We start from the raw sequence: 18,834 nt of genomic DNA, 5'->3' as shown, positions 1-18,834 counted from the left end.
ATTAAAATTTGGAGTTTTCAGGTTGAAACTTTCCTAATATCATAATGTAGGGAAAAAACATCTTAAAATATATATATTTTAAAGAAAGTAATCTTTGTTACTGTTATTAGTAGAAATGATGGTTGTATCATCATTAATAATACTGATAATAATAATAATATTTAGAATTTATTCAGTTTCTGAAATAAATCTTTATTTAAAATCTTTTTAAATCTTTTTTTTTTTTAAACACTGCCAAATCAAACTAGGAAGACCAATGTTCTGTAACAAGCAGGGAAAAACAATACAGGAAATGATGTCAAAGAAAGGACCCCTGTAGTCCCTCATGACTCATTTGTTGAAAATGGTATTAAAGTTTCTAAAATCCACATTTTAAACGTAAAGTTGTTCTTTATATTGGACGTTTGTCAGTGACTCATCTATTACCCATAATGCACAATGCAAGGCTGCCTCCTCTTCCCCGCCCTGTTGCGGCACACACTGAGGCTGGCTGAGGTGCATGCGTGTAATGAGGCGGTGTGAGCCTGCAAACGCAGCCGGTGTGTCTAACTCGGGGTTGTTCCTCAGGTATGTGATGGAGGTGATCCAGAGGGGTCGCACCGCTGTCAGGCCCGCTCTGTTTCCCACGCTCAGTGTGGTGCCCGCCGTCTCCGACACGGAGCTCTCCGAGTCAGAGTATGTTCCCAATACTTCTTCATAGAGCGTAGCCCTTCCTTTCACCATCCCATGCCACTGATACATGCTCTTGCATGTGTTTGTCAGGGCTGTGCCTTCATGTAGTTCACTAACGCTTCTGTGTGTAGCGCTTTTAAGAGTATAATATAGACTGACCCGTCTTAGCGCGTAGTTCCTCACAGAGTTGGTTGGTTCCAGTGTATTAACCACTGATCGGCTGGAGGGGAACTCATGCACATATGCAGTTTAGTGACATCAATGTTGGTGTGGATGAGATGAAAGCGCCACAACAGTGCACATGTTTTGTTTTGTTTTTTTTCTTTTCTGAGGAACATGTCTCAGACATCTGGAATTCATTTTACTTGGCAATAGTAACCCGAGTCTCTGCTGTCCACTTCAAACCCAGTAGAGCACGTACGAGGGCTTTCAGATACGCCTTACAGGACATTCTCATTTTTTGTTGCTAGAAAAGCAAAACGCACCATTTTATCCCACCTTATTATGGACTAAATGCTTTGGGTTGTTTTTCAAGTGCCTTTCGGTTCATTTGCAGGCATAAGAATACGAAGAAGCAGCCATGTGAGAACATCACCGTGGCCTATTACTTCTGCGGAGAGCCCATCCCGTACAGGACGTCCGTCAAAGGGAGGATCGTCACTCTGGGACAGTTCAAGGAACTGCTTACCAAGAAAGGGAGCTACAGGTAAACCACCTACACCTCTTGTTCTTGGCGTCAGTTGGTTTTTAAGGATCGTCTGTGGTGTTTTTAGTTCAGATGATCAAGGGGTGGTTCACTCAAAAATGAAGATTCTGTCATTTACAAGTCTCATGTCGTTCCAAACTTAAATTTCTTCTGTGAAATACAAAAAGAGAAATTCTTAACACTGTGCTGGTCGCTCCTGGACTGAAGCTTTCAAGCTTTCAAAAAGGATGCAGTATCAGTATAAAAGTATCAAAGAATGGTTTCATACCACTTTCACATTAGTGTACTTAAAGAAAGAAAGAAATGAACACGTTTATTCAGCAAGGATGCACCAAAAGTGACATTAAAGACGTTTTTAATATTACAAAAGATTTCTTTCAAATAAATGTTGTTCTTTTGAACTTTCTATTCATCAAATCCTGAAAAAACAACAACCAGCACAACTGTTTTAACATCGATGATGATGATGATGATGATGATAATAATAATAATAAAAGAGGAAATGTTTCCTGGGCATCAAAACGTCATATCATAATGATTTCTGAAGGATCATGTGAAACTGAAGACTGGCGTAATGATGCTGAAAATTCAGATTTGAATTTTAGAATATATTCAAATTAAAAACGATTATGAGGATGCGCTTTTAACAGTACGGATTGTTTTAAAGCAGCTTTACAGTTATAATAGAAAATACCGTAGCAGATTGTTTAGGCTTTACAACAGCACCAGGATAAAGTTATTGTCCAGCTAAAGTTATGATTGATTCTCTTCCGTTGCGAAGATCACTAGTTATCAACGTATAGGCCACTTACACCATCGGTTCCCAACAGGGCGGTTGAGGGATCGGTTCCCACAAGGGGGCCTCAGTGAGCTCTGTGGGGGGTCGCGCCTTATTTTGACATATTTTGAGCAGTGAGCATTAAATAAAAATCCTTACATTTTTCTGTTCAAAATGTAAATAATGAGAGTTCATCAGGAATTCATTTTTCAATCCGTGTAAACACCTATACATTGGAACTATTCTACACTTGTTCTGATCACCGCCACAGTAGCCCAGTACCTGCGTGACTAGTCATAGACTACACAGAGAGAAGTAGTTCCAGCTATGTTCTTCCGAAAGACGCATTATTCTGTTAATAAATGCAAGTTTATTATTGCTCGCTATAGCGTAAAAATAAAGCCTCACAAATAACATGCAAGTATTGAGGCCCCAGACAGCAGTCATTTAGTAATAACCTATATTCTTTCTTTTTTTTTTTTACCTACACACTACTGTGAATATTTGTTTTTGGATTTCAAATAGGGCCAATATATAGGCTTCTCCTAGGCTTACATTTTTAAATTACAAAGGGCCTACTACTGTTTTTGTCATTGAATTTTCAATATTATAGGCTATTATTTGTGCATAAACATGTCTGGTTATAGCAGGGTTCCCGCGGGTCCTTAAAAAGTCTTAAAATGTCTTAAATTAGATATTTAAAATTTAAGGCCATTAAAAGTCTTATAAAGTCTTATTTTTAGGTATGAAAGGTCTTAAATTTTAGATGACACTTCGACTCAGTCATATCTTAATGTTTTCCAAATTAAAACCATCTAATTTGCGTACGTATTAATTTTTATCTTTGTGGATTTGCTTGTTCACGTGACAATTCGCGTCACATTCGCGGCAGAATAACGTCCGTCTCCTGCACGCGAGACAGGAGAGGAGGAGAGAAGAAAGTTGGCAAATGTCAGTTCAGTCGTAAGTTCATTCTTTATGTGCGTAGAGGTGTGCGATGTGTATTGTCTATTATGATACTCTATTGTTTTAACGATGGACGAGGCACTGTGAGTGTGAGCTGACATCGCATTTGTCTCTCGTGTTTTCACGGCGTGATGTGTGCAGTTATAGGCATAGACATGTATTTATTATGGTTATAGGTATGTCCCCAAATTTTTGCCTTATATTTATATCATGTTGTTATATTAGAATATCACATCAGTAAGAGTGCCGTTTTCCCGTGCACAAGTGTTCTCTATGTTATACAATAGTTAAATTAAAAATAAAGTGACATTTTGAGTTAGTTTTTAGCCATAACATAATCGATATTGTTTGTTTTCCCTTTATTTCGCCGACTAGAATTTCAAAATGAAACCATAGCAGAGTCTCAATGCAACAGACAGCGATGATTTCTTGAAGGAAATCCGCGTCTTGAACGAGTCATTTTAACGATTCAATCACTTGCTTCTTTCCCGTTTGAACAAATCGGTTGAATGAATGACTCCCTCAACTCGCTTATTAAGACAGCGATTTGCCGCCGCCTACTGGCGGTTTTAGTTTCATATTAAAAGTAAAAAATAAGAAATCATTTCACATTTAAATATTGAATATTGATTTTTTTTTTTTTTAAAAAAAACCTTATAGCTTGATTTATGCAATTGTAAATGGAGTCTATATATTAATGCCACTTCTAAGGCTGCTTCTGCGTCTACTCTGCACTGCAAAGATGGATTTTTGATTGAATGATTTAATTTGACTGCTAACAGTGGTGCTGTATAATTATTGTGTAATGAAATATTATTGTATAAATAAGTATAATTACTGTATATATGTGATGCACGTGATGCATAACTCTAAATCAGTTTAGAAAAAAAAAATCTCCATAAATAGGTGAAAATGCCCTGGAAATCAATTTAAGGTGGCAAATATTGCACATTAATTAATAATTTCTGTCACTGCTGTGAACTGACCACTGCATAGAATATGAAAAATATAAATATCTCCGCGAGTCTGCTGTCAACAACAGGCCTAAACCAGCCATGGCACCAGCACAAAAACACAATCAGTAAAATATCAACTAATTATTGTTGATAATAATTAGTTGATATTTTACTGATTTTGTTTTTGTTTTGTGTTTATCGACAAAATGTGAAAATATCGAGATATATTTTTGTCAATATCGCACACCCCTAATGTATGGTATTAATTTTGATTTCTTCAGGTCTTAAAAAGGTCTTAAAAAGCCTTAAATTTTACTTTAAAAAGTGTGCAAGAACCCTGTATAGTAAACATAGTTTTCAACAGTTTGTTTGAAAACAACATATTTTGTCATTCTTGCTGCAAGCTTACAAGAGTGATAATATCATTAAATGTGAAGGGGTGCCCTAAAACATTTTCTTGGGAAAAAGGGGGTCTCCACTGGCTCACACAACACCGTTCTAACAGGAAAAACTCGTAATCCGCTAATTGTTTAATTTGTGATAAATTGTGCGGATATTATTTTTGGACAGGCTGTCATACAAAGAAATTATGAACACATGCAAAAACAAGAACCAATGAATAACCGATTATGTTGCAGTCAAGAGTATGCTTTTCCTGTGAGATTTTTGTTTTACCATGTTTTTTTTTTGTGTAGTGTAAATAAAACCTATAAGAGTAGTTTACCTTTTTGCTAAATAATTTTGTCAGATAAATACCTTAACCAAATTTAGTGTTTTGTTGTTCTCCTTATATTTTAAGAACATGAAAATTTTCCTAATTTTAATGTTTCAATCGGACTCGTAGGGTAATAAACAAATACTTTTTAATTGTATTTAATTATGTTGAATTATTTGACTGAAGTAGATGTAATTAAACCATCACGATCCCTCTCCCTCACCCCACCTCAGGTATTATTTCAAGAAAGTGAGCGACGAGTTCGACTGCGGAGTGGTGTTCGAGGAGGTGCGGGAAGACGACGCCATCCTGCCCATCTTCGAGGAGAAGATCATCGGGAAAGTCGAGAAGATCGACTGAGACGGGAAGAGAGGGAATGGGTCTGCAGAGGAGCAGCAGCAGCATGTGGAGAACGAGAGGGAGCTGCGAGCAGGTGCTGAGATTGGTACAGCGAACGTGGACGTGCGGGCGAGCGAGAGGTGCAGAAACGGGGAAGGTTGCTGTGGAAAGTACACTATTCACTCCGAGGCTTCTACCTCTGCACAAACGGCTTTCAAAGTCAAGTCAAACAGCTGCTCAGTGCTCAAGATCACTGCGTTGTGCACAGAGAGCCCTTGGACTCACAGAGACGAAAGCGCGAGGCAGCGTTCTCTCACTTTTTGCTATATTTCTAACTCTGAAAAATGTAATGTAGCAATGTAAAGTTAGCCTAGAGAAAAAGTACTATGAGAATATGTTTACTAAAGCTGCATATTTTTGATATGACGTATCAGAAGGAACATATCCTTTCTAATTTAACAACTCTTGTAATTTTATATGTACTGGTACCAGATAATGTACAGACTGTCTGTTTAAAAAGGAAAAAGAGAAAGTTTTATATCTATTTAAATATTTAAAAAAAGGAAGAACAAAAAAGAGAAATCGGTTCAACCCATATCAACCTGACCCCCGAAACGGTGGTAGATTTCACGAAGCTGCGGTCACAGAGGCTGTTCGAGGAGAGGAAATCATAACCCACGCTTTCCCAAGTGCTTTTAACTCCTAAAACCGGTTTGTAATCAGTCCACATCAGAGAGGGAGGAGTCACTTTTCACGGCATTATGCATTGATGTCAAGGGAGAATCGCTTCAAGCGAAAGTCCAATACGACTATGCCTTCACACGATGTCATGACATGCATAATGCGTAATCCCTCTTCTCTTCACGCACACCATGTTTTTGAGTGGAACAACTGTAGGCCTGTAGTTTATATCCAAAATCTGTAAGGTTGCTTTCCAGGTGCTCGCTCGAGCGTGTAAGACCCATTGACGCCTGTTTATGAGCAGGAGAATGTGAGACTTGAGGAAGAAGAGGACACGAAGTTCTGGTCGTCCTGGGGTCCATCGTCTACCGAGTGCCATTGGACAATGTAATGATCATGTTTACACTTACCTTAATGTATTACAGAACAAGAAACGAATAAAGAATTGTAGCCTTTTCAGTTCAACTCGGCTAAATGCGGTGCCTGGCGAGAATGGTTTTTAAAAAATGTAGTTTTAGCCTAACGTGGTCTGCCTTGAGATCATGAAACACCAAAGAGAACAATCTATCACAGGAGCCGGTTGAAATCCGTTTGCGTTGTTTCGGCGACGAAAATGAAGCTCCTCCATAGAGTTTTCAGGCTGCGTGTCGTAACGAAACGTGTAGTAACCGCTAGGGAAGTGGTGCTGTAACGTTAGAATGTTTGATTTGTTGTTCTGGCATCCCATCTTAATGCTAGTTTTTAAATTTTAAATTCCCGGTGTAGTTTGATTTTTAAGTTGCCGTTATCGTCGATGTTTTTTTTTTTTCAGTGATGTGTTTTTTAGTTGTTGTTTTTTTTTTTACCTTCATTCAATTGGAATTATTTTGGTTCTCCATCAACTTGAACAATATGGGTACTTGATGCAAAATATGGAACATTTCTCATGTTTGTTTTGACTCATTTTAATTACGGTGTAATTATCAACTTGGATGTAAAGAGTTAACTACTGTGAATAGCTTGGATGTGAGCTCTTCTCATGATGGATGACCTGTACATAGACGTCACAGAGTGCCTTTCTCACCATTCTCATCTCTGATCCACTGTTTGTTCTCCTCACTCCATGTGTCCAGTACCAGGGACTTGCATTGTTTTTAAGTTTCTTAAGAGTTTTTGTTTTTGTTAGATTCCTATGCGAAGAGCATCAACACACTTAAAGTCTTTCGATGTAAATATGTACATTTTTTTTTTTTTTAATGCGTCTTCAACTACAACCAGCAACCCGATTTGGATATTTAGTGCCCTGGTTCTGCTTAAGTGTGCCGAGTTGTACAGTTATCATTTTATGGTACTTTGGACAATAAAGATATGTAATAAACGAAATGTGTAGTTCTCTTACTTTTTTGTATGAATTTATATAGAAATTATATATTTGTTTTTGTAGTTATTTTGGTTGTTTTCTCAATGCTTATTTTGACTTTCTCCAATAATTTGAAGTTTATTAAGTCTTAACTAAACAGACGATGGCGCTCTTGTTTCCTAGCAACAGTTTCATGAGCTTTGCAAAGATCTCATGCTGCATGATGAATTATGACAGATTATATAAAATAAGCTATTAAAAACATAATAAATTTTGATAAAAATTAACATCAATTATTGTAGTCAATTAAAACCGATCCATACTGGTACGTTTAATGATTTATAATTTGAGCAGTCGGGACTGATTTCGCGGGAAATGTCAGATTTTCAGTAAAGAAAAAAAGTCATGTATTGGGTGTCAGTTCTGACGGCTAATGAGGAACGTTATTGACACTATTAATCGATCCAAAAGGCAATTATCTGAGGAATCGTCTGTTAGTAAAACAAAGAAACCCCGTTCGAATAGCTTATTGCTAAATAACAAATTGATAGCCATAATAGCTACAACTCATATCAAGATTTTCAGGGATGATGACAACTCACGAGATATGAAAGGATTCATTTTGCCAACCCAGAGATGGCGTTATTCCCTCAGATAAAATAAAGAGCGGAGCCGAAACCTGACGTATAGGCTAATTACCATAACAATCTTCCTCCACGAGTGACTTGCAGTTTTACTCCTCGAAAGTTATTTACAGGGTGGAGGACTATGTGGCAAGGCAACACCAAAGCAAGCATCCATGCGTAAGCGTGACTTCATGAACTTTATTGTTAATGTATCTAAAACAGTTGCATTGGCCTAAATAGTAATCATCTGTTTAAAAATAATTAAAATAACTAAACTTCAATATAAAAAACTTGTTAATCACATCAACAAATTTGCCTTTGAGCTTAAGAGTATGCATATTATTACTAGGAAGACATGTAGCCTTGTTTTATTAATATAATGGCTACTTGGATGATATCTAAATATCAAGTTTCAGTGGAAGTTAAAACCTCTGAATATGCTTGGAAAGAAATATCAAAGTACATGAAGTGTGCTATTTGGGACAGGGCCCAAGTCCCTGCTCCTAAGGTAGTAGTTTTTGGACACTGAGCATGCTGATTGGTTGAGTTCAAGCAGCATTTTGACTGGTTCTGGCATGGCTGTCGTCGCATCATCCAGGCTCCATTGACATATCTATAAGAAAAATTTTGAAGGCCCAGACAGGTAGGAAAGACATCTTTAAAATAATCCATGTGACCACAGTGGTTCAACTTTAATTTTATGAAGCAACGAGAATACTTTTTGTGTGCCAAAATAACAAAATAACCACTTTATTTAACAATTTCTTCTCTTCCGTATCAGACTCCGTTGTGAGACTAGGGTGACCACCCGTCCCGCGTAGCGCGTGCGCGCACAGCGTTTGAAGCCCAATTCATGCGTCCCGCAAATTGAGACTGTGTCACGCATAATGCTTGCTCAAAAAACAAACAAACAAAAAAGTCGGTCAGTCTATATCCTCGAGACCCAGGCAGCCAAATGTTGTGCCTGAACTCGTTCATATTGTGGGTGAACTGAACGTATTGTTTCTTTTACTGCCTGTCCTGATTAACGTGTGAACTCGTTCATTCTGGTGTCTGTGAACGCACGCTCTCTCAGTTTAACTTCGTTCAATGGGGTGCCAGATTTCTATAGAGCCTTCCAGGCAAAAGCCCGGCTAAAACTCAACGTAAACAGGGCTTAATATGTAGCGAAAAAAACACCCAATCTGGCAACACAAGCCACCAGTGTCGCACCGCGGCCGCCGTCGACAAAAAAGGCGTCATATGATAATTTAAACGGATTTTATAACGAGGTCGGTGAAGATGGGAAAAATCTTACATTTCTGTGCAAATTTTGAACTGAACTAGTTCATTTTAAAATGTGTGAACTGAACTTTGAACTACCCCAAGACTGGTTGCCACTCCCACGTGACCTGCTGACTAGGTTGATGTCAACTTTTTCATTGTTGTCATGACAGCACACCTTGTCGTTCCGTGAACCTCTGGAGTTGTGAGTTTAGACTTTTTTTCGACTTTTTTAAAAACTGTTCCTGTGGTGTTGAGGAACTATAATTCCTTTTAATCCTATAATTTTATATTTTTATTAATTTAAAGTGAATTAATTGTAATGAAAAATAAATAAAATTAAATAGCTAAAGTAAATCGTAAGTGGAAGTGCATCTGTCAATTCATTGAATGTTCAAAATATTAATTTTATTTAGAAAAAAAATACACATTGGTTGGCCTATTCATGAGCATATCAGCAATTACACATGTTTAGGGAATAGGGCATTATTAATGTATGTGCTAAGGTATGTGCTTTTTTTTTTAACAATTATTCATGTACAAACAGTAAGGCAATAGTAACAATTCTAGATAGGGGTAAACCACTATCAGAGTCTGCCCGTGGGATGGGGGCACCGCCGCGCCAAGCAGTGTCCCACATTGTCCCTCAGAAACATACCCCTTGTCCCCCCTTGGGCTTATTAGCAGGTGGTCACCCTATGTGAGACAGAAGACAAGAGTGTAACGGCTTCTCGAACAAGAAAATATGTAGGGTGAGGCTTGATTTTGTCTTTGGGGAATTGATTGGATTTGGATGGTTGTGGTTTGCTATTGGTCGATCTCATGTGAGTGACAGGTTGCCCCGCCCTCGCTCCAGTAAACACGTCATCAGAGAAGAGAAGAGATGTCACTGCAAGAGGGAGGGGGACGTTTTGATTAAAGATTACGAGGGCACGTGAATTTAAAAAAAAGTTATGCACATGGATAAATCATTTATTATAAATAGGCCAACTGCAATATAAAACAACAGCAACAGATTTGTCCATTTTGATTTCATGGTGACTTTAAACAAAACTTGTTGTCTTTGTAATGCGACAGGAGGCATCCAGGAGCTGTGGGAACTCTGAGTGCTTTGGTAGGAGGCTTTCTTTTGTAGACGGCACTTCTGAGACCTAATGGGTTTTTAAAGAGGTCCTTGGAGAAAATAACCACAAAACTGCATAGCTTGGACTCTTTTTAGCTTGAGAACATTGTAGATATAGCATGAAAAACAAAAAATGATTTAATCGGTGGCTGCTTCCATCTAAGAGGAACACAAAGGGTTTTTTTTAATGATCAAGCCTGTTCCCTATTTGCTCAGGTCTTTGCTTCCACGAGAGGCTGTGGGTGCTGTTCCGTTTCATGTTTTCTTCAGTACCGCGAGGTTTGTTGATTTGGGTCACTCTCCCGTATTGGACTTCCAATTAACTCTGGAACAGCGTGCAGAGCTCAGGTTACGATAACTGAGATGCTTAATTGAAAAGGAAAGATCATTAGGGTGTCCTGCCGCAGTATCTACCCAAGCCTAGAACGACCAAATAAAAACTAAAAGGCTTTTTAATTAGCAGATGGTACATCTCCAGGATATACATATGCAGTGTTTTTTCTCAACTGGCCCCTGTGCCCTCTGTGATCAAAGCTGCTAGGCAAATGTTTGATTTAAGGCTCTCACTCATCAAATACTGATCCGATGCTGTAGTTCACACTTCTGATTGAAGCTGGATCAGATCAGGCCACCTGTACCTCTGTCACTCTCACCGGACCTGTCTCGGCTTCAGTAATGATGACTCCTGCCCGCTGTGGCAGGTTTAATGTGATTTTGAGCTCTCTGTCTCCCTGTGGTTGTGTGTGAGAAACTGATTTTGTCGTGATTTATGAGTTGTGCTCAGTGTGCCCATTTTGTGATAACCTCAACCACCAAAAAACAGTTTTCACACTTGAGCAAACAAAGCAAAGTGTGTCTTGATGAAGTTCTTTTGACAGTTTTTGCTCAGATTAATGTTTGCTGGATTGATGTATTAATTTATTATAAATAGTGTATTTTTTTTTTATCTTACTCACCTTAAAGGGATAGTTCACTTTGAAATTAATGTTTGATATGTTTTAGCTTACCTCAAGGGCATCCAAGATGTAGGTGTCTTTGTTTCCACAGTATTTTCAATTTTGACATTTTTCAGTCAAACCGTTGTTGTCTGTCAGTCATACACTGGAGGCTAAGGGGGTCCACCAAAAAGCACAGAGAAGTCAAAATTAAACATGATTTAATGACTCGTAAATGTAAGTACACATTGATGGCCTAAGACACGAAACGAGCGGTTTGTGTGAGAAAACAAACAGTATTTATATCGTTTTTCCTCTTCTAATCATAGCCATGACAAAATGATCTGACGGCACGGGCGCTTCGGTCTCCGCATGCGTCGGAAGTGTCGCTTGCGTTCCTACGTCACTCTTTGTTTATACAGAGATTTCGGAAGTTTTACCTTTCACTAAACATATTTAGATATACGGGGAACCGCAATGGAAGACGATTTCGGTATATCTAAATATGTTTAGTAAAAGGTAAAACTTCAGAAATCTCCGTGTAAATATTGAGTGACGTCACACGCAAGCGATCACTTCCGGCGTAACATTGAACTGATTCAGTTCGGTTCAGTTGGACATTGCACAACTGATTCAGATCACTTGGACGTCACTGTGATTACACGAGGTAAAAACGATATAAATACTGTTCGTTTTCTCTCAAAAACCGCTCGTTTCATGTCTTAGGCCATTAATGTGTACTTACATTTACGAGTCATTAAATCATGTTTAATTTTGACTTCTCTGTGCATGCTCTTTGTGGTGGACCCCCTTAGCCTCCAGTGTATGACTGATAGACAACAACGGTTTGACTGAAAAATGTCAAAATTGAAAATGCTGTGGAAACAAAGACACCTACATCTTGGATGCCCTTGAGGTAAGCTAAAACATATCAAAAATTAATTTCAAAGTGAACTATCCCTTTAAACGTTTAAACATAGTGTTTCTTCAGTATTTTTAGCTAGAAATAATATAGATAAACTACATTTCATTGGCTGTAAACAATCAGTGAAAAGCTTGCTCTATGAACTCAATACATTAAAAAAGTATCACAATTAGATGGCATTAATCGACTCACCCTTCAACCATCGAACATTAAAATAAAATTTAAAAGTTTAAAAGAATCAAGGTACTTTCAAAAGACCAAAAATAACCCCAAAGCGCACAAGCCTTTGTAGTCTTGTAGATTAGTCTGTAATCTGTATTGCATAACAAGCCTTAATCAAAAATGTTCATTGACTTCAGTATTACGTGACACTATATTAAAGTGGTTTCCGTCATTTTGACAGATTATAAATTGCATTTACCCATGAAAACAAACCTGGAAAGAGACGTGAGGATTTGAGGAGAATAACGAGAGATTCAAGTGAATTCTTAATGGAATATTAAATTCGGGAGAACAGACCACAAATGTGCCATATATGTTTTCCTTTTTCATACTTTCACAACGGATTGGAAAGGAAAAAATAAAACTCATCTTGAGGAAAAGAAATCAGTGACTGAAAACAGAAAAATAATACAACAGAGAAGATAATCGTTTCTAGAAGATAATTGCGTCAACGTCCACCTTAAGCTAGGCAGATCAATAATATTGTTGAATATTAAATGTCCCCAACTACGCAAGCCAAAAGCAAGGCAACAGTGGCAAGGAACCAAAACTCCATCAGGTGACTGAATGGAGAAAAATCCTTGGGAGAAACCAGGCTCAGTCGGGGGCCAGTTCTCCTCTGGCCAAGGAAGGAACAGTGTGTGATTCGGGCAGCATTACAAGTCAAATTAGATTGGAACATTAAAAGTATTTGTCCATTTCTATCTGTTTGGAAGACCAAGTAATCACGCCGGTATGGAGATGAGTTGTTGAGGATGAGTACCGATGGCTGTCGTGTCGATGAGGCCGACACTTAAGCATGAGTTGGGATGGGTCCAGGCGCAGGTCCACCATAGAGGGTCCCTCGGGATAAACAGAGAGACTAATATTAGCGTAGACGCCATCCTTCTTATGATGTACCAAGTACATCAGGATTTACGGGACGTGTTCCTGGTTCCGCCTGATCTAAACTATGTAGCTTAATTTTGAATTAAGGGTGTCTATAGTGTGTTATGAATATCCTAGGCCAAAGAAATGTGTTTGTAGTCTAGATTTGAACTGACAGAGTGTGTCAGTTTGGTCAGAATGTTAGAAAGATTGTTCCAGAATTTTATAGGAAAGGGATCTCCCGCCTGCAGTTAATTTTGATATTCTAGGTATTATGAGACTAGATGATCTGAGATGTCGTCATTGTAATTGAGATGTCGATATCTGAAATTGTCATCGTATGTGCATGTCCACTGTAAGATTTTTTAACTATTTATTTGTATGATACAGCTGCAAATAAGTATTTGAACACCTGAGAAAATCAATGTTAATATTTGGTACAGTAGCCTTTGTTTGCAATTACAGAGGTCAAACGTTTCCTGTAGTTTTTCACCAGGTTTGCACACACTGTAGGAGGGATCTGGCCCACTCGTCCACACAGGTTTTCTCTAGATCGGTCAGGTTTCTGGGCTGTCGCTGAGAAACACAAGGTTTGAGCTCCCTCTAAAGATTCTCTATTGGGTTTAGGTCTGGAGACAGAACCTTGATATGCTTCTTACAGAGCCACTCATTGGTTATCCTGGCTGTGTGCTTCAGATCATTGTCATGTTGAAGACCCAGCCTCGACCCATCTTCAATGCATCTAACTGAGGGAAGGAGGTTGTTCCCCAAAATCTTGCAATACATGGCCCCGGTAATCCTCTCTTTAATACAGTGCAGTCACCCTGTCCCATGTGCAGAAAAACACCCCCAAAGCATGATGCTACCACCCCCATGCTTCACAGTAGGGATGGTGTTCATGGGATGGTACTCATCATTCTACTTCTTCCAAAGACGGTTAGTGGAATTACGACCAAAAAGTTCAATTTTGGTCTCATCTGACCACATGACCACTCTGGATTATCCAAATGGTCATTGGCAAACTTAAAACGGGCCTTGACATGTGCTGGTTTAAGGGGAACTTTCCGTGCCATGCATGATTTCAAAGCATGACGTCTTAGTGTATTACCAACAGTAACCTTGGAAACGGTGGTCCCAGCTCTTTTCAGGTCATTGACCAGCTCCTCCCGTGTAGTTCTGGGTGGATATCTCACCTTTCTTACGATCATTGAGACCCCACGAGGTGAGATCCTGCATGGAGCCCCAGTTCGAGGGAGATTGATTCCCCGTAGCCCTTTCCAGCCTTGTGGAGGTGTACAATTTTGTCTCTAGTGTCTTTGGTCGGCTCTTTGGTCTTGGCCATGTTAGTAGTTGGATTCTTACTGATTGTATGGGGTGGACAGATGTCTTTATGCAGCTAACGACCTCAAACAGGTGCATCTAATTTAGGATAATAAATGGAGTGGATGTGGACATTTTAACAGGTCTTTGAGGGTCAGAATTCTAGCTGATAGACAGGTGTTCAAATACTTATTTGCAACTGTATCATACAAATAAATAGTTAAAAAATAATATATTGTGATGTCTGGATTTTTTATTTTTAGATTATGTCTCTCACAGTGGACATGCACCTACGATGACAATTTCAGACCCCTCCATGATTTCTAAGTGGGAGAACTTGCAAAATAGCAGGGTGTTAAAACACTTATTTTCCTCACTGTTTATAATCCCAATTCCATGCATGCTTTGACTCACAAACCTGTGACACATCAACACAAATACAACCCACAAGTGTGAGATCACTCGAATATTTCTTACGCAGATCCGTGTACAAAGAACAATCATACAAGAAATGCATCTCGTCTTCAATCACAGAGGTATTAGTTAGTTTACAATAAGATTTTCTTTGTCAGGTATATTGTTCCATCTACCCGTTTCTAATATAAACAGTGCCCTGAGCATCTGAACAATAACAGAGATCGAGCCAACTGTATGTTATGTACAGATGCTATGTAGCTCTACCGTACCACCATTGACTTGCATTGAGAATATATATTGAACTTCTTCTTTTCTAAAACTGATGTGTACCATGCAGACTGATCTCATGTAGCGTGTATATGACACGCCAATTCGTAATTCCATTTTTGGCGTGCTATCAAGACGCATAATCGCCTTTCAGCGTGTTTATGAACGCCGTTGACTTAACATTATATAAATATATGACTTACCTCAACCCCGTCCCTAAACCTAACCGTCACTGGGGTTAATGGCATTTATGACTGTTCCTTTACCATCCTAGGTAAAAAAAAGGTATGACTTACCTCAACCCCATCCCTAAACTTAACCGTCACTGGGGTTAATGGCATTTATGACTGGAGATTTGACTGCGTGTACAGACACGCGGAATGACGCGGACGTTAATGCCGCAGACATATACGCATACACGCGGATAGCTCAAAATGCGTAGAGATGACACGCCACCTGACTCGAAAGTGGCGTATATGTTTACGCAAAAGTCATGATGTCATGTTGGTACCATGCATGTTGTGCTCTCTCTCTCAATTGCTGATTCAGAATATATGTGAATATTATTATATCACCTACACTTTGAGCCTCCCAACAAGCACTAGAAAAACCATAGAACACGAATGCAGGAAACCCAAGATTTTCTACCTACTTCATCTAACTGAAGAAGCATTAAAACATTTTCTTGGATACCGGTAATTAGACATGGACACTAATTTTACCCAGTATGTGATGCATCTTTTCATATAAGTATATAGTAGACAATGCAAATCTACCCAGGTCACCCAGAACAGCTACAGCCAAAGCCCCATATCTCAGATCCATAATACAATATGAGTGCAACCGTGTCGTCGAACAAATACAGCGTTTGGTGGTTAAAGCTGATTTTATACTTACGAACAAACCTTAATGAAGAGAGCATTGCATTCTCTCCTTGGTTTGCTAAGTGTTGTCGAGTTTTCCACCATGACAATTTTGGTGTAAAGTAAACCATACCCAGATAATTATATGCGTTAACCGTTTCAATCTCTTCACCAGCAAAATGGCATCGTACCGTAGCGGTTACAGAATATTTCGAGCTGTTCAATTCCCTTCTGCAATCCACCAATTGTATTTGACACATTAACCATATCATCAGCAGACAACAAGGTCTGTATTTATTGATTTCTCCAAAGCTAATAGCATCCAGCATAGTCTCCTGTATTTTACACTCATTAGGAATGGTATTGGTGGAAAAGCTTTTGGTGTGGTGTACTGAAATCTATATATTCTGAACTTAAATCATGTGTGAAAGGAATTGATGGTTTAACTGAGTATTTTGACTGTGCCATTGGTGTCCGACAGTCCTCTTTTGTTTATTCTTTTCCTAAACGGATATATAACTATGCTAAAGGAAAGCTGTAAAGATTAAAAGGATCACTGAAGAACTGTAGGACAATTAATACCAGTAATACTTTTCAGACTTTTTCTTCAGATAGTCTATTACATCCATAAAATATTTAGCACACAATGTTCAATAGACTATAATATTCTAATAGCAGAACAAATTGAGTGTCTATGTTTCTATTATTTAAAAAGAAAAAAATAAATGCATAAACCTCAGGTGTAATCCTGAAGAATAAAGCTGGCCTAACATCAGTGGATCCTGCAGTCTCCATGGTTACCGCAGCACTGAAATGCACCTAGGTTTCTAATAGCTTCAGTCATGAAAGTGTAAAATTGAATATTTAGAATATCAGAAAAAAAAATCAGATGGATACATACATGTTGTTCCCATTTAGAGTATATGAAAATGAGTTTGCATGGTTTAGCAACACTGCTGTTCACATAATGCAGAACTTTTTTTTTTTTTTTAAAGGGAAATTTGATCTTTGTACAGAAAACATTAGAAAAAAATGGACCAGTCCTATTATTTGCTCCATAAGCAAAGAATTCTTAACATGAAACTTGAATTAAGATTAACGTTCATTCATTGTACAGTGGAGACCGTTATTAAGGACTAATCTCGGGAATCATTTTAATAAACTTTTTCATCTGTATAGAGGAAACACATTTGTTGTAAAATAAATAAATAAATAAAAATTTTTGTCCTTTGTCCTGCACATAATGCAGAACTCTTTCCTGGCTGAGAGTAGCTAAGAAGAAAAAAAAAATGTTAAAATGGATGTTCTTCCCATGTATATATCTAAACTAATTGAAAACCAACTTTAATTAATAAAGCCACATTTCTGGAGTTCATTCATTAGCAGGTTTAAAATCGAACTTAATTATTTTTGAGAGAAAGCTGAAGTCTAAGAATGCCGCTAAAAGATTAGCCAACACCAAACGTCCAAAAATTTTTATTAATGATGCTTTCATGGGTAGAAAAACAATGAAGCAATAATTTTATGTAAAATCAAAAGAAGAGCATTTCCAATACATGGTTATAAAAATTCCATGTCTTTGTTTTGCAGCACTTAAAACCAACCTTGATGCTGACCAAATTTAAATATTTTTTTTTAAAGGGAAATTTGATCTTTGTACAGAAAACATTAGAAAAAATTGGACCAGTCCTATTATTTGCTCCATAAGCAAAGAATTCTTAACATGAAACTTGAATTAAGATTAACGTTCATTCATTGTACAGTGGAGACCGTTATAAGGACTAATCTCGGGAATCATTTTGATAAACTTTTTCTTCTGTATAGAGGAAACATATTTGTTGTAAAATAAATAAATAAATAAAAAGTTTTGTCCTGTCTATGAGGCCTTCGCAGGGGACACGGTCTCTGCTGACACTTCAGGGCTGCATGCGATGTGGTCATGTACAGGCGCAGGTCCATCATCTGATCTGGATCCGATCCCCAATCTACGCTAATATTAGCAAAGATGCCATTCTTTTTGTGATATATTGAGCACATCAGGTGTTATGGGAAGTGTTCCCGGTTCCTGCTGACCTATGCAGCCTAATAATCATTTTCCATCATTTGAATTATGGAAATTGATGTTGTATTATGTGTATACCAGGTTAAAGAGATGTGTTTTCAGTCTAGATCTAAACTGACAAAGTGTGTCTGCTTCCCAAACATACGTATATATATATATATATATATATATATATATATATATATATATATATTAGGGCTGTGCAAAAATTAATTGCGATTAATCGCATCCAAAATAAAAGTCTGTGTTTACATAATATATTTGTGTGTGCTGTATATAATTATTTTGTATATATAAATACTGTAACGTACGGACAGAGACGGTCGGATCCATGTGCAGCACTTTATTCAAACAAGCAGACATGAACACAGGCAAACAGTTAAACAAAGGGGCAATCCAGAAACTCGTGGTCAAAACAGGCAATGGTCGAGGCAGGCAGCACAGGTTCGTGAACAGTCCAGGAAACAGGCAAGGGTCAAGAGTCCAGGGAAACACGGAGACACAGAACAGGGAAGAACGCTCGGAATTGCACGCTTACAGTGTAACAAGACTTCGCAAGGGACACAGGGAAAACTCAGGCTTAAATAAGGAACTCAATAACCAATAATGAAACACAGCTGAACATAATGAAACACAAAGAGTCCATGGGGAAACAAACATGGGGAGAGGGTGCCCTCTAGTGGCTCTCGAGGGCACCACGGCTGCTGATCGTCACATAACCCCCCCTCTAAGGAGCGGCTTCCAGACGCTCCTAAGAGCTCCGGGGGGAGGTCAACGGGGGCTGGGATGGAG

General features: G+C 38.3%; 1 protein-coding gene across 6 annotated transcripts in view; it reads left to right on the top strand.

The window, feature by feature from the left end:
* Positions 1-7,175, top strand: part of axin1 (axin 1) — a 48,051-nt gene extending 40,876 nt beyond the window's left edge. For 5 of the 6 annotated variants that reach the window (XM_039686155.2, XM_039686157.2, XM_039686158.2 and 2 more), the window contains exons 9-11: positions 568-675; positions 1,229-1,378; positions 5,027-7,175. In XM_039686155.2, coding sequence (XP_039542089.2) covers positions 568-675; positions 1,229-1,378; positions 5,027-5,153 — 385 coding nt within the window. In that variant the 3' untranslated portion in view covers positions 5,154-7,175. The remainder of the gene's footprint in view (positions 1-567; positions 676-1,228; positions 1,379-5,026) is intronic. The other variant, XM_039686159.2, reaches the window with a different exon arrangement.
* Positions 7,176-18,834: the final 11,659 nt, after the last annotated feature.

The sequence above is a fragment of the Pimephales promelas genome, chromosome 3 (assembly GCF_988280905.1).
Source record: "Pimephales promelas chromosome 3, fPimPro1.hap1.1, whole genome shotgun sequence".
Classification (NCBI taxonomy): Eukaryota; Metazoa; Chordata; class Actinopteri; order Cypriniformes; family Leuciscidae; genus Pimephales; species Pimephales promelas.
Note: the sequence above shows the minus strand (reverse complement) of the source record. Positions and strands in the feature narration are given on the sequence as shown.